At 37.9% G+C, this 17,144-nt stretch overlaps 1 protein-coding gene across 1 annotated transcript; it reads right to left on the bottom strand.

The window, feature by feature from the left end:
* Positions 1–342: 342 nt before the first annotated feature.
* Positions 343–14,182, bottom strand: Vnn2 (vanin 2). The gene is made up of 7 exons (XM_026381279.2): positions 13,968–14,182; positions 13,714–13,844; positions 11,185–11,377; positions 8,916–9,204; positions 6,792–7,165; positions 5,759–5,929; positions 343–823 (listed from the first exon to the last, which is right to left on the bottom strand). The coding sequence occupies exons 1-7, from the start codon at positions 14,178–14,180 to the stop codon at positions 647–649; spliced, it is 1,548 nt and encodes a 515-aa protein (XP_026237064.2). The 5' UTR covers positions 14,181–14,182; the 3' UTR covers positions 343–646.
* Between the last annotated feature and the right edge of the window lie 2,962 nt (positions 14,183–17,144).

Raw genomic sequence — 17,144 nt, 5'->3', positions numbered from 1 at the left:
TAACATCACCATTCCTTTCAATTTGGGTTTTTTTTTTTTTTGAGACAGGTCTTGTGAAGTTATCCAGACTGGCCTCAATCTTGTAATCCTTCTGCCTCAGCCTCCCAAGTTGCTGGGATTATCATAATGTGCCAGAATGCCCATACGAATAGCTATCATTTCTTCAAGAACATCTCAAAATAACACTTTACTGTAAGATGAACTTTGACTTTACTGTCTGATTTGAAAGCAGATTCTCCCTAATCAGTAGCACAGAAAACTATGTGAGTTCAAAAGGTCTTTAATGTCAAAGGGAACTTATTCAATTCAAAGACACAGCTATGTTTACAATATCCCGGAAACTTTATTCTTCACTCTCTCACACTCACAGGTATATACTAGGGGTCACAGATTGAAGCTTAGTAAGTGTGATGCCCATTTTTTTTATCTTAAATTCCATGCTTTTTCATTGTACCACACTGCAACATTTTAGAATAGTCAAAAGGGGGAAGAAGTGAAAAAGAAAGAAAGAAAATTACAATACTTAAAAATAATTTTTAATAGAAAAAAATAGAAATATTTGATTGATGCTACCTTAAATAGGCCTTTAGATTTTCACTTGGGAACCTGAAAAATACATTTAAAATGACAGAGATTTCTATTATCATTATAATATTTTATAAATAATTAGTAATATAGATGTCAGCAGGTAAGTTATAGCTGAATTGTTGGGTGGACATGAATTGTAAATCGAATCCTTCGTGTACCACCTCCCAAACAAAGTCGTTGTTAAGATAGGCTCAGAAGATCCACCCTTGTTTATCAAACGCCCATCTTTTAGCACCTAAAGAGAAAGTAAGCAAAGTACAGTCAGCTTTATTAAAACACGTATTGCAATTGAACTAATAATTTTGAAACCACCCTAGGTAAAGTGGTTGATCAAGTCATTGCAATTGAACTAATAATTTTGAAACCACCCTAGGTAAATTGGTTGATCAAGTCATTCCTGCTCAGGAAGGAGGAACAGACAGGATTGGCAGTATAGCTATTTACATATAATGAAAACTAGAGCAATTAAGAGGGTTCATGATTTCAGTTTCAAGTATTGAATGTGACCATTAATGAAAAGTCAATATCAGCAGCAGCAGCAGAAATGATTCATTGGGTTGAATTATTGCAAGAAAATAAGGAAATAGAGCACATTTTTCCCTTAAGCAACTGAGAAGTTGGTGGTAAAACTGAGCAGATTCTAACCATAGAGAAATCTTATATTAATATATTGGAGAGGAAAACAGATAAGAACTTAGGAAGTCTCAGGAAAAACAGCTGGCCTGGTCTACTTTCCAGAATGAGATACAATCTAGGAAAAGAAGTTAGGATTTTTTTTTTCCTACAGCTGTATGGCAGAGAAACATTATGGGAAGAGGAAATCTGAGCAGCAAAGGTTCATTCTGGTTTGGAAGTGTTTGTGACAGGCCTAGGCAATGTGCTTTTATTCTCTAGTTGAGTTAGAGCCACTGGTGTGCTCGAGCCACTGAGGTATAGGTTCACAAGAACAAGTTGTTAAATTTCCAGAAACAGTCACAGGTGTTGTTAAGTCAACTTTGTTAGTCAGTTTCCTGTTACTATAACAAAATACCTAAGATAATTAACTTAGAGAAAAGATTTATTTTGGCTCATGGTTTTGCAGGTCCCAGATCAAAATGGTTTGTGCCTCTGAGGGGAAGCACATCATGGCAGGAGTGCATAGTGGAGCAAAACTGCTTACATCACAGAGTCAAGGACACACCCACAATGGCCTGAGGACTTCCCATAGGCCACTCGTCCTGCAGGGTCTACAACATCCCAATAGTGCCAGCCTGGGCACCAAGTCTGGAAACCTTTGGGGGGCACTTCTCCAAACCATAGCACCAGCCATTTTAGAAGCTGATCATGGTGAGAATAGTTATACCAAAATAATTTGCAAATGCCAGAAATCAGAGCTTTTCCCTTTTCTTCCTCAGAAAGCAAGTTGTTGAAATTTATTTCCCACTATTGTCTAGAGCTCAAGATTAGTGAAGAAAAGAATAAGTCATACAGTCAGAAAAAAAAAAAAAAAACGATCAGCTGGGAAAAGACAGTTTGAACAAGGTTGAAGTTGGGAACTGGGAAAACATATTTTACAACTGGAAGTAGAAAAAAAAAATATCCTAGAAGACAATTGTGAAATTTCATTTAATTTTATGCAATGTGTGAATGTAAAGTTAGTATAACTATTTCACAAGAAGATTCTTTAACCCTAGTGCTTCCTGTCTTTCCCATTTGGTCATGAAGCTTTTTTTTTCTTTAATTGATTTTTTAAAAAAATAAATGACAGCAGAATGCATTACAATTCTTATTACACATATACAGCACAATTTTTTATATCTCTGGTTGTATATAAAGTTGACACCAATTCGTGTCTTCATATATGTACTTTGAATAATGATGTCTCTCACATTCCATCATCCTTGCTAATCCCCTGCCCCTCCCTTTCCCTCCCACCCCTCTGCCCTATCTAGTATTCATCTATTTCTCTCTCATGTTCCCCCTCCCTACCCCACTATGAGTCAGCCTCCTTATAGGGATTGGCTAACTTCACTTAGCATTATCTTCTCCAAAGCCATCCATTTACCTGCAAATGCCATGTTTTTATTCTATTTTTTTAAGAGAGAGAGAGAGAGAGAGAGAGAGAGAGAATTTTTTATTATTTATTTTTTAGTTTTTGGCGGACACAACATCTTTGTTTGTATGTGGTGCTGAGGATCGAACCCGGGCCGCACGCATGCCAGGCGAGAGCGCTACCGCTTGAGCCACATCCCCAGCCCCATGTTTCTATTCTCTAGAAGACAATTCTTATGCTTCACTATTCACAAAATGCTTTCATGTGCATTATCATACTGCATCTTAACCAAGTCAGTGAGGATAAAAGGATCTTTTCCTCTTCCATACGAATTCAGAGGTTAAGTGGCTTTCTTGAGGTTATATAACTAGTTAGTTGCTAAGGTCAGACTTCATTCTTGCTGTCAGCAAGAAGTCTGACTTGCCTGTGGTACTAGAGCAAGACATTTTGACACTTGTGGCATGGTCAAGAATACTCCACCTTCTTAGAGTAAAACTGGAGTAGTGGAAGGGAAAAGATACTTACTAAGTATGTTAAAATTTCTTCAAAATGTGCGTCTAAGATAATAAGTAAATGTTTTCCCAGTGAGTGTTTACTGGTCAATGGAACTGGACAAATGCTCAAGAAGACATTGTGAGCATAGCTGATGTAAAATATCTGTCATCTACAATATTATAACTGCTCTCTCCAGAAATAATATATTAACAGAAGGGCCATGCTTTTCAAGGTTAACAGAGAAAGAACTGAACAAATCAAGAAGTGCTTACTGTTTGTTTGGCTCTTTGAAGAAAACTAGTCACCCTATTCCTACATGGTCTTTGGATCAAGCAGAGAAACACATTATCTCCTGGAATCTTTTCCATGAACGCCCAACCTGCTTTATATTAATTCTGTTTGGACTCTTGAGGAGACTGGCCAGTGCAGAGCCTTCTTGAAAGGATAGTTCACTGTTCTCCAGTAACTATTTTCAAAAATAATTAATGGATGTTCTCTTTCATCCATCTTGTGAGTTTGGTTAGTATTTGTTCCTTAGAATCTGACGTATTTCAGGGAAATTCATGCCACTTTGAATCTGCACATGTAAAAATGAACATCTATAGCACCCTGACTGTAGCAGTCCCTACCTGCTCTACCAAAGACCTTGTCTGTCAAGGGCCTTTTATATGTCTTTCCTGATCTAATGCAATCTGTATCTCATTTTTTCTTTCTGAAAATGAGCTGGAGTAGGTTAAGTAAGATACAAATGATAATTATATTGTAAATTCCTAATTTAAAGGATAGGGGTCCTACCTTTCTTCCTTTCTTCCTTCCCTTTCTTCTTCCTTCCACCTTTCCTTCCCCCCTCCCTCCTTCCCTCTCTCACACCCAGAGATGGGAAACAGAATGACCCCCAAAGAATGACTAAGTTTAGAGTTGAGCCCTACACATCCTATGAGTTCAAGAATTTAACATTTAGACTTTGGTATCATTCTCTAATTGCTCCTAATTCTCTGACACCAGTTGGGATGAAAATGTTAAAACAAAGAAAGAAAATGGTTACAGACAAAGTTCTTGATATATTCTCAAATTCTTCTTCAACTGTTTCCATCCAACTTTTTCAAATACCACATTCTGATGTGTGGTCCAGAGTGAATGAAACGGCATTTCTGCCTTCAGATCTTTAACCTAGTCTAGAAAATTCTAGCATTTTTTATTCTTTCCCCTTGGATGAGGTGGTTTCATGAGTTTTAATTCTCAGTCCTACTCTGGGACAGTTCCTCAGGGCAGGGGTTGGAGTGGGGGAGTCTATGTTTGTATGTCATAGAAGAAATATCAAAGTAGTACATAGAAAATTCAATGGTGTGTGCTCAGTTGTCTGGAAGCCTGCAGGATTTCGTGTACCAGTAGGGCTAGACTTCACTCAGCTATGAGACTCTGCTTTCCTCTTGTACTCCCTTGAAGTGAGCTCAGATATTTTCAGTTCATCTATGCTTATTTTTGCCAGTCCAGCCACCTTTCAGCTATTGGAATTTGGACTCCAGACTCCTCACTTCAGATCTGATCATGATTTTCTATAATTGGCTGTTCAGTTTATTAATTGACTAGTGAGAGTCAACCTAACCAGGTTCTATAGCAGTCAAAGATTCCTGTTTTCTGGACTTCCCAGTCTTAAGCCTGTATTATACGTTAAACTGTTAGCTTCACAGAATTATCTCTTTTATAAATATGATATTTTCCAATCTGATAATGTGCAAAAATATAGACATGTGACATGACCACTAGAAATCTGCAATTCTAATGCTTTCTTTGCCCAATACCTTGGATGAGTTAACTTAGATTCTTATTTCCCCTTATAGAACATGCAATGACTCCAGCCTACTCACTGAAACCCTGCCACTGGTTGCCACAGTTCGGAGATGACATTACTTGGTAGTGTATGCGTATGTTATGACCATGTGTGTGTGCATGTCTTATACTAGCTAATGTAAACCTGCAGTCATAATTCTGATTTGAGTGTAGCTTCTTTTGTGAATTAATTGGTTAAGCACTACAATTTATAAAATAAATGTCCAGCTTTCAGCTTGTCTCCAACTGCGACCAAAGAAAATGGCAATCTAGAAACAAAAATCCTTCAATAAATAGTGACTTCAGCTCATAGGTTCTACATTGCTCCTGTGGTTTGCTGTGCTTGATGAGACACATGTAAATAGGCACACAGAGGGTTGCAAAGAACTTGTCCAAAGTGACTTTTCCTTTTTATGCTCTTGGACTCATTTGACTAAAATGTGAAGAAGTCCATCTTTGGTGAAAGATTAGAGACCACAAGGAGAGATGGCCCTAATCACGCCAGCTGTTCAACACAATCCCATGACAAACCAGTCAGCCCCAACCAACCCACTACCTAGTGACAGAAACAATGAAGTTAGCCAACTTCAGCTGAACCCATCTCAAACAAGAAAAACAGGCTGTCTACACCCAGTTCAAACTGACAACCCACAAAATCAGGGCTAAGAGCCTTTGTCTAGAGATGTTATATGTTTTAAGGAATTTCATTGCACAGCAAATGTTAATTGATCAAGTAGACATAGCAACTGTCACAGCTAGTTTGACTTGGCTTCAGAGAAAGAGAAGATGGAAATACTCTTGAAATCCTCTTACCTCAAATTTTCCAGGTGCCAGGCGAATTTCAGAAAGTAGCACTTCAGGAAAAACATACTCTGTTCCAAATGTACCACTAAGGGAGAACATTTCAAATCTTGTAGAAGCAGTTTCTGCTGGCTGTCCACAAGTTTTCAAATCAGTGGTTTTGCATTTCAGCATTGTGCACACCTATGTGGAACAGATGCAGATAAAACACACCTGATATTTCAGTTACTTGTCCCAGAACTGTTGACTGGCTTTTTAACCATAGCAAAGCAAAGCTTCCTTTCTCCATAAAGAGATTGGAATCATATTTTTTATAATCATCTGCTTTCTTGAAAATGTTAAGCCATTTGAGAACTGATCCATTTCCTGAAAAGCAAGTGAACTGAAAGGAATAAATCAGTTCAGAATTAGACTCAAACCATTACTTTGGTATGGTAGATGATGGCATTAAGTCTGAGGAACTGGGGGGTCTTGGGGCCACAATTGTACTGATGCTGAAAGGATGATTAAAGTTTGGACCATCCATGAACCTCACCTCTTTCCATATCCTTCTCTTTAGAAGATAGTAAGGCATAGAGTCTCAGAAAATGCAAACTCATAACCAACATACTAAAAAAAGTCTCAACCTTTAAAATTTGTCATCTGAAGGGAACAAAAAGACTAGGACATCCAATTAGAAGAGGAACTAAGTAAAAACCGCACTCCAACTCATTGTTGGTTTCACAAGTAAAAATAAGACTGTATTCAGATTGTTGGCAAAACCTAATTAAAGAAGACACCACAATTGCAAACTAGTTCATCATCAGTCATAGACAATCGTCATGGTAAAATCACTGCTTAAAATGTGCTCAAAGCAAAAAGACCAGATAATACTTAAATATCATAGCAAATACCACATTTGATTAACCCCTGTGTGTGAGTATGTATGAGAGAAATCCTGTTGGTGCCTTGACAAGAAAGGCACTGGACTTTCCAGAACAAATATTAAAAGTTCACCTGGAATTTACAGACATGTAAACACTCCATTTACTTAAGCTTAGATTACCTGCCAGTACTCTCTTTGCCTTCGGCCATGAAGTCCTGTAAAAGCCCCCAGAACGTAGGCTTCGTTCTCTTTTTTTCCTAACATTTTGTAGCTTAGATGACAGCATAACTCTTTCTGACAGACTGTAAGGTTTCCTGAATTTTCAAAAAGTTCTGTGAAGTTGAACTGATCGCGGGAAACAGTTCCCCCAAAAGTTTTTTTCTGTACTGGGAAGGGTTTGATGCTATTGGCATAGGCATTCCAGTTGACGGCTGCTGGGTAGTTCGGTGATTTCCGAGGATGTGAATCCACCTCTGAAATGAGGATGCGTCCTGAGTCTGTTTTCATGTCATAGTGATACGTCTTGGGAGAGTGAGGTGCGTAGATACCACTGCCTGGGAATGGAAGACAAGTCTTTTGAAACAATAATGCAGGCGCGCACGCACACACACACACACACACACACACACACACAAATAATTCACCCCTCAGAGTTGGGCATATGATCCCATCCTCATTTGGGACAATGAGAGGCCATACAGACTTCCTGTGACACTGAACACCCAATGACTTTTTCTATTCTCTCTTGGAAGTAAGTGACTGAAGTACAAGTTTGATGGTCTCATTTACAAATAAATTTAATATGACAGCATTCTTTATTAGCATTATGGAAAATTAAACCAAATATAAAAATATTTGTGTTCCAAGAGTCTCTGAAATGTAGGGAAAGCTAATGCAAAATTCTTTTCCATTCTTCACTGTGGCAGTTTTCAAATATGTCCAAAAATTATTCAACACTCTTTGAAAGGAAAGTGAGAAAGCGAGAGATGGGTGAGTGAGAAATGAAGGACGGAGACCAGGCAGAGATCCACACAAAGGTTTACTTGTCGAAGCTGACAAATAAAGGCCATTCCTCTACAGAGTAGAGAGGCCCCAGGCCCCAAAAATGTAAGTGGGTTCAGCTTTTAGGGAGTAGGAGTTTGGAGTTGTAGCTGTGGTGCTATGGGATAGGCTCAGGGGTGCTTACATCAGAGCTAGGTGGGTGAGGAATAGCATGGGATTGACTTAGGTTGATGGTACCATGGGACTTTCCAGAGCAAAAGGGGTGGTGTCCTTCTGGGATTGGCTTAGGATTAAGGTACCATGGGGTAGGTCACTAATGGGGCCGGGGAGTTTGTGTAAGAGGAAGTACAGGAAAGTGATATTTATCTAATGAGATGGTGGTTAACATTTAAGATGGCTGTGCGAATGTTATATCAATACCCTATACTCTTCTATCCAACAGTGGATCTAATTCCCTTTCCCTAGCCTAGTGATTCCCTTCTGATGAACTAAACTTGGTACAAGTGATGGTGATAACTGGCCATAAATAGCACCATAACTTCTTCCTCCCTCCCTTGCTTTCTGTTTCTGTCTCTCTATGCCTCTCTTCTCTACTCTCTCAATTCTTGCCCTGCAGGAAGTACTTTTCCATGTCACAAGGATACATTTATCACAAAGTCCTATGGACAGGCATGTGGCAAGAAATGAGGGCCTCTTGCCAACACCCACTGAGGAACTGAGAGTTCCTACTGAGGGTGGTGTGAGCCAGCTATGCTGGACACAGACTCACCTTCAGATGACTGGCTAGCCAGCCAACTACTCAATGTAACCTGAGACAAGAATGATCTGAAGCCACCCAGCTAACCCCTGCCAAATTCCCGATAAACAGAAGCTGTGCAATAATACATGTTTGTTGTTTTAAGTCACATTTATGTTTAACTTTTAAGGTAACTTATTATATGGCAGCCTAAAAATAATATAAGCCTCTAACTTTGCAAGTTTAAAACACACCTCTGTTTAGTTCCCTGTTTGGCCACTTGCTGGCTGGGGAGACTTTAGCAAATTATTTGTGCTGTCTCTTAGTTAATAAATTGGGATGTAATATTCTCATACAGAGCTGTAATGATTACACGAAATAATACAGGTAAAGTTTTATCATAACCATAACTAACAAATCAGCCCTAGCTTTTCTTTTAAAAGGAGGATGGACGTAGTGAGAAGTTTCACCCAAAAAGCAAAAAAAACAAGGCAGATCATCTCTGAGGCATTAGTTTCTCTATGTGTAGAAGTATACGCTACACATCATACCTGGTTATAAATTACCTGTCATGTTTTGGCCAACCTTATGTATGTTGGCTGCAAGAAGATTAACTCTCATTCCCATTGCCCAAGCCGAGTGGAATTCAATAGCTGTCAAAAAAGGCAAAACATTCATCCAAGCTGTGGGAAACAGTATGGTATCCACTTGGTGATCTTCCACCAGGGCAACTGCAGGATCGTGGAAGAGTATGTCAAAGCATGTGAAAATGCCAAATGTTCCAAATGTGGTCTTGAAAGTTACTAACTCCGGCTTGTCAGGGGCATCAAACTGAGGCTCCGAGTAGAGATGGTACTATAATAAATGCATAGTATTTAGTATACCAACTAAGACTAGTAATAATATGCATAGTATTTAGTATACCAACCAAGACTTGTTTATAGAAGAGATGACTTATAAAAGCCCTCCAAAGTTAGTAAAAAATTTTGCTAGAGTGGACAACAGGACATATCCTAGAAAGTGAATGAATCTGACAATCAGAAGTGAATTTCCAAGGCCAATGTAGAGAAATAAGCAACATGTGTCCAGAACATCTCTTTTATCTCCTCTTCTCTCTCTCCTTCTGTATATCTCTCTGTCTCTCTCTCTGTCTCTCAGGAGCCAAATATCTCCCCGAGAGCCCCCAAAACTATATGCTTCTTAAAAGCTAATGATATGCATTATTCTTCCTGAATAAAAAGTAGGTCCTAATCTCCATCATGTGGGACTATGCCCCAACTTCCTTAATAAAACTCCTCTGGTGCAGGAATCAAAATCAAGAATCAATAAATGGGATGGACTCAAACTAAAAAGTTTCTTCTTAGCAAAAGAAACAATCTGTGAGGTGAATAGAAGGCCCACATCTTGGGAGCAAATTTTTACCCCTCACACATCAGATAGAGCACTAATCTTTAGGGTATATAAAGAACTTAAAAAGTTAAACACCAAAAAAAGAAACAACCCAATCCATAAATGGGCCAAGGACCCGAAGAGATACTTCTCAGATGATGATATAAAAAATCAATCAACAAATATATGAAAAAATGTTCAACATCTCTAGCAATTAGAGAAACGCAAATCAAAACAACTCTAAGACTTCATCTCACTCCATTCAGAGTGGCAGCTATTATGAATACAAACAATAGTAAGTGTTGGCAAGGATGTGGGGGAAAAGGTACACTCATACACTGCTGGTGGGACTGCAAACTAGTACAGCCAATATGGAAAGCAGTATGGAAATTTCTTGGAAAATTGGGAATGGAACCACCATTTGACCCAGCTACCCCTGTCTTCAGTCTATACCCAAAGAACTTAAAAACAGCATACTACAGGGACACAGTCACATCAATGTTTATAGCAGCACAATTCACAATAGCTAAACTGTGGAACCAACCTAGATGCCCTTCAATAGATGAATGGATTTTAAAAACATGGCATATACACACAATGGAATATTACTGAGCAACAAAAGAGAATAAAATCATGGCATTTGCAGGTAAATGGATGGAGTTAGAGAAGATAATGCTAAGTGAAGTTAGCCAATCACAAATAACCAAATGCCAAATGTGTTCTTTGATATAAGGAGGCTGATTCATATTGGGATAGGGAGAGAGAGCATAGGAGGAATAGACAAACTCTAGATAGGGTGGAGGGGTTGGAGGGAAAGGGAGGGGGCATGGGATTAGAAGTGATGGTGGAACATGATGATCATTATTATCCAAAGTACATGTATGAAGACACAAACTGGTGTAAATATACTTTGTATATAACCAGAGATATTTAAAAATTGTGTTCTATATGTGTAATAAGAATTGTAATGCATTATGCTGTCATATATAAATTCAAAATGTTTTTTTAAATTGGATGTTTTAAACTTAAATCTACAAGAAGGTAATTAAATTAACTGGTACTGAAAATTGAATATTTGGGGATTTGATAAAAATTTAATTTATGCAAAAAACTAATTCTTAAAATTTTGAAGCATGTTCATACCATAGTTTTATTAAATGGTATCCACATTACAATCAGCTTTATACCTTTTTCATCAATAGTAAAATTATTTATTTTATAAACACAAAACCTTATCTCAATCTTGGACCATAATGACACTTCTCTATCAGGTCTCTCTCTACATTTTTTTTCCAGATCAGTTTTTTTTCCTTAGAACTCCACTTCATTTATTACTCATTTTCACCAAAAATCTCCAATGATATTGTATTATATAGGGACTAACGCTCAAACTCCTAAACATAATATTCCCCATTCTCATATCTGGCTCTGCTCTCTCTGTCTTACCTTGTGGTAGCGTGCCACCAGCTTTCCTTCTGAATTATACACCACATTGGTATTATATTGATAATAGCCATTTGACGGACACTTGGAGTCACGGGCATTACATTTCTTTTTGTCTCCAATATTTGCCACAACATAGATAGAGTTGCTCTTGGCCAGGCAGCTGAGTCTTGCTTGTACTGGATTGTGACCAAATCTAAATCAAATTTTAATGAAGACATTTTAATTTTTCAATATATTTAAGTCAGTTCATACACAGACAATAACAATAGTAAAGGTCTATGTACAATTGGTGTCAATATAAAAACCACTCAGAGAGAAGGGCATATTTTTTAAAAACACAAATTATGCTTAAACTGTTGAAGACTTTTTATGCCACATCTATTGCTCCAGCAATTCACTACTCACTTTTCTGCATGATTAATTGTCTCCTCTCTACTAGATTATTCCCAACAGTATACAATATGCTCTAGTACCTTCTAAAGTAGGAGGAAAAAAAAATCTTTTGACCTTCTATGCTCTTCCTTATATGGCTTTTGTTCTCAGCTCACTCTTACAGCAAGAATCCTCAAGAGAGCTGTCCCTCTTATGGTCATCAGTTGCTCCTGGCTCATTCTTGTTGGAAGCACTCCAGATGAACTTTCATTTCTATCATCTGAACTCTCAATAAAGCCAACAATGACTCCCAGTCTTACCTGGCCTCAAATCTTACCTTACTTATCTACAGGAGTTGACAGAGCTCCACTCTCCTCCTGGAAACGTGTCTCTCTCTCCCTGCACTCACCCTTTCACTCTCCTGCTCATTGACTGCTCTTCTCTGTGTCCTTCACTGATTCCTCCTCATCTCTTCTACATGTCAACCCTGGAACTTCCTAGTGCTCAAGCCTGTTCTCTATTCTTTTCTCTACGTCAATCCACAGGTGGACTCTTCTGGAAGTTAAAAATCATCTGTATGTGGGGCTGGGATGTGGCTCAAGCGGTAGCGTGCTCGCCTGGCATGTGTGCGGCCTGAGTTCGATCCTCAGCACCACATACAAAGATGTTGTGTCCGCCGATAACTAAAAAATAAATATTAAAATTCTTTCTCTCTCTCTCTCCCTCTCTCACTCTCTCTTTAAAAAAAAAAAATCATCTGTATGTGGACTTCTGATTTTCTATCTCCAGACGTCCATCTGTCCCCTCATGCCAGAGGTGTATATTCAGCTGCCAGGAGGACATCTCCACCTGGATGACTAAAGGGCAGCACCAACTTAAGATAAGGAAAATTGAATTCTCAATCTGCCTCCCCAGACCTGCTGTTCTTGGAGTGCTCCCTGTGTCTGTGAGGGCAATCTCAATCCTCCAGTTGAGAAACTGTAATTCTATTGTTTCAGGTAATGATGCAAAACACTTCCCCTTGCTCTGCTTTTTTTCTTTTTTTTTTTTTCATTTTGGTCAAAGTTTGTTCCTTCTATTAGGGACTATGAAAGAGCTATTTATTAAGAAGCTATTCCCGAATTTTCACTAATTCCTGTGGCCACTATGATCTTTGACTCTTCTGCAAATTTGCCACACGTGTTGTTTTTAATGAGAAATCTGGAAGTCAACTATCGACTTTCTTCACAAAAGAGAGGATTTTTTTTATATCAGAGACTGATAGTATTCTCTTATTGCAGTTCATTTCTCTAGAGCTAAGAAAAGTCATTTCCCCCATGCTCTTATTCTGATAAACTTCAGAATCATCAGAAGTGCCTAGAAAAATGTGATATCTAAGATTCTCCACCAAGATCATGACAAAGGAATATTTAATAAATGTAAATGAGGTAGAAGAATGAGGTAAAGAGTGAACAAGAGAGAGCAAAGAGCCAAGCGTGGTGGCACATGCCTATAATCCCAGCAGCTTGGGAGGCTGAGGTGGGAGGATCACAATCTCAAAGGCAGCCTCAGCAATGTAGCAAGGCCCTAAGTAATTTAGCAAGATTGTGTCTCAAAATAAAATATAAAAGGGGCTGGGGATGTGGCTCAGGGGTAGAGCACCCCTAGATTCAATCCCTGGCACTTAAAAATAGAGAGAGAGAGAAAGAGGAAATGAGTTGTGAAAGAGCAAAGAATGAGTGTGTGTGCAATCTGTGTCTAAATCAATCATCTTCTCATCATGCTAGACAGAGGATTTATATATTCAATATATACATATATATTAAATATTTTACATTGAAAGGTTTCTAAGTAACCTCTTTCCAGGGAGATTAGCTCTATGAGCATAGGGAAATGCGGTTCCAAAGCAGAAGGTCTGATGACTCACTAGAAAGTCCATGGGAAGACTTCTCTACCTAGGAAAAGATAGGACAGATAAACTCTTATGAACGTCCAATGTGGTCCCTTCAATGGAGAGCTTGGAATATTTTCCTCTAAGTGTAATTTTTCAAAACCTGACAAATGTCCAAATATAAACATAATACATACCATAATATAATAAAATAATTTTCCTTTGGTGAACATGTATGCTTTAGAAATTACAGCACTTTAGTACAAACAACTAGGATAGCTGAATACCTCTGGGGGTCCTGACATGGAATCCAGTTCACCTTAGGGTCTGGGATATCCTCAAGATAAGGGAAAATGCTTTCCCTGGTAAATGTCCATCCATAAAGTGCATCTTCTGGAGTCACAATGATTTGAGCACCCTGTTCAGAAGCAATCAAATCAAAATTGTTTTTCCGTGTGCAAAATTGACAATTCAACCACCAATCTTATTCTAACTCCCTTGTCCCTCCCCAAAATTGTAATTTGCAGAAATAAAAGAATACCTGACCAGCTGCTTGCTTAATTGCTGTCTCCAGAATATCTATATTCTTGTTCATGAGGATCAAGGCATCATCCTGAGGAACAGGTATTTCTGTTTCACTTGGCAAAATGACTGCATGTTCATATACTGCAGCTTTAAAAGTATCCGGAGCACAGAAAGACAGGGTGATGAGGGCAAAAACTACTGCAGAGATTGGAAAAGAAGAAGTGGACATGGCCAAGGTTGGGTGGTTTCTGAAAATGAAACTAACATTAAGTGGTATTTATAGAAGGGAGAACATTTATGTAACGTGACTGCCAACTACTGGACTTTCATTTTATAATTTTATGAACACAACTGGTCTGACACTTTTGAGGATTACAATCAGAAAGTATTTTAAAGAGTAAATAACATAAACTATTGATAAGATTTAGTGTCATGTTTTTAAAAATTCAAATATAGTGCAATTATCCTCTTGCTAACAGAAAGGAAATAATAACAAAATTAACTCTCATGTGAAAAATTGTAGCACAACAAACATTTTGTTTACTAACCTTAAAAATTGGTAACAAGTTTTTGTTCTGTTGGTTGACTTAACATCACATTTATTTTTAGAAGGGGAGGAAAAATTGTTAAATATTTGCCACTGGGAGAATGCACAACAGTATTGAGAACAAAATTCGCCCAAATCAACACTCCAACTTACTCATTCCTATTAGAGACTGAAAATTTATGCTCCATAAAGAAGAGCTGTCTTTACAGAGATACTAAAAATTGTGCTCTATATGTGTAATAAGAATTGTAATGCATTCCCCTGTTGTTGTGTATTTAAAATAATAATAATAATAATTTAAAAAAAAAGAAGAAGAGCTATCTAGTGTGTGCACTGCTACACCCCTGGAGTCTAAAGCACTGACTCCCAGATGCTGCTGCCTAGTTAGGATTGTTTCAGAGGAAAATCAAGACTTCCTCTTCAAGGCCCCAGGCCAGCTAGTTGGTCTGCCTGCCTGCCTGCCTTCCTTCCTTCTCTTCCTTTCCCTTCTCTTCCTCTCCTTCTCCCCTCCTTCTTTCTTCCCTTCCTCCCTTCTTTAATTCCTTTCTTCTTTCTATTGTGGGAGGTAGACGCCAGGGATAATGAAGCATCTAAGACTGTTGATGATAAAGATCATCATCTCTGTTACAACTCAGCTAATGTACAACTTCCATTTTTGTTAAAGGAAAATAACCACATGCATTGATGAAATACACACCACACACACACACCAATATGTGATCTCTGATTCCCTCCTGAACATCTGTATTCTCCCTTCCCCAGTCCCAACACAATGCAAAGGCTTTATTTATTTTATATGGGTGTCTAGATGAAAGTCCCTTAAATACTCTCAAATAGCATAGAAGAGTAAAGACAAATAAAACTCATTCTATGCTTTCCCTCATACTGAGATAGAATTCTTATTAAGAGTAAGGTCTAAGGGTTAGGAATAAGATCTGCTCATATTTTCTGCTTGGAATAGAGGTTTCTATTAAAGGAATAACTTGTTTTACCTATACAGAGAAGAAAACTGGAAGTAATTTCTAGAAAAATGTTCAAGCCCTTTAGGAGAAAGTGTAAAGGGGCAGTTATTTTAATGAATTTTAGCAGATTATATAATACTGATTGTTAGTGATTGCTGGCATAATTATAAACTATATAATTATATAGTTTATATTTATACTATATACAGTATATATAATTAGGGAATGAGTATCAATTATTGGTAAGTGATAGATTGTGAAGTGCCTTTACAGTTTAGAGATCATAGGGCTTAATGCCTACATATCACATGACAGGAATGTAAGACATAGACAGGCAGAGGGACTAGAGCAAGGTGTTCTTTCCATTCTGATTTTGGAATACCCACCTCACACTCCACCTCAGTACTGGGGATTCAAACTAGGGGCACTTTACCACTGAGCTACATCCCCAGGCTTTCAATTATGAGATAAGGTATTACTAAGTTGCTTAGGGTCTCTATAAATAGCTGAGGCTAGCCTCAAACTTGCAATCTTCTTGCCTCAGACTCCCAAGTCACTAGGATTATAAACATGCACCACCATGCCCAGCTTTCAAATCTCTTATACCCAAGACATCATGCATGTACCTGGGATCTGTTTTAATATCTGAATCCAAGCATATACACACGTGTGTCTTTTTTTCCTGTTTTTAAAAAATGTATTGGTGCGTTGTAATTTTACATAATAGTGAGATTCATTGTGCCATATTTATGTTGCACACAACATAACTGGATCAATTTCATGCCCCAGTACCATCCCTTTCCTTCATCCCCTCTGTTCTCTACTCTACTGATCTCTCTTTTGTTGTTATTATTATTATTATTATTTGAATTATATATGCATAAGTAGGATTCATTTGGGTATATTCATACACAGACATACATAATTTGGTAGATTTTGTTCCCTAGTACTTTTAACGAATTCAATCCAAACTGATCACCATAAGAAGAACACCTGTGAATTTTCCAAGTGCTAAATGAACATTTGATGCAATTGATGCCTAGTAAAAATGACTGAGCCCCTCCACACTCATCCATCTCAGTAAGTATAATTTGGGTTATAATCTATTTTCATGTGAATTGATGTCACCAATTTATTTTATCCTCTAGTTTGCTTGTAAGAACTTAGCCAGGTAAAGTGGTGAAGAGTTGATAACAGTTTTTACTTTGGGGAAGGAGGAGCCAGGACAATCATACTAGTCACTGGCATCTCATTGTCCTCAAATGTTCTTGGATGTTTTTATTTGTTTGTGATTTAAGAAAGAAAGAAAGAAAGAAAGAAAGAAAGAAAGAAAGAAAGAAAGAAAGAAAGAAAGAAAGAAAGAAAGAAAGAAAGAAAGAAAGAAAGAAAGAAAGAAAGAAAGAAAGAAAGAAAGAGAAAGAGAGAAAGGAAGGAAGGAAGGAAGGAAGGAAGGAAGGAAGGAAGGAAGGAAGGAAGGAAGGGCACTGATTAGCTATTTGGGTATGTTTTATCATTTATCAGAAGGGGAAAGGGAATATAATTTCCAATGTAAAGTCAAAACAAACATGTTCCCCTTTTTCTCTCTGTAGCATTTCAAAAGCCTATCTGAAACTGAGGATCCAAACAGTAAAGGTGACTGCACAAAAAAAATCAGAAGCTTAATATATGAAGGTCCTTGAGATGT

The sequence above is a fragment of the Urocitellus parryii genome, chromosome 8 (genome assembly GCF_045843805.1).
Source record: "Urocitellus parryii isolate mUroPar1 chromosome 8, mUroPar1.hap1, whole genome shotgun sequence".
Taxonomy (NCBI): Eukaryota; Metazoa; Chordata; class Mammalia; order Rodentia; family Sciuridae; genus Urocitellus; species Urocitellus parryii.
Note: the sequence above shows the minus strand (reverse complement) of the source record. Positions and strands in the feature narration are given on the sequence as shown.

Coding starts and splice junctions, on each gene's coding strand:
- Vnn2 (XM_026381279.2), bottom strand. CDS start 14,180: ATGTCCACTTCTTCTTTTCCAATCTCTGCAGTAGTTTTTGCCCTCATC. Junction 11,378..13,713: donor CCATGTCAGGACCCCCAGAG/GTATTCAGCTAT, acceptor AATTTGATTTAG/ATTTGGTCACAATCCAGTAC. Junction 7,166..8,915: donor GGTTGGCCAAAACATGACAG/GTAATTTATAAC, acceptor TTCCATTCCCAG/GCAGTGGTATCTACGCACCT.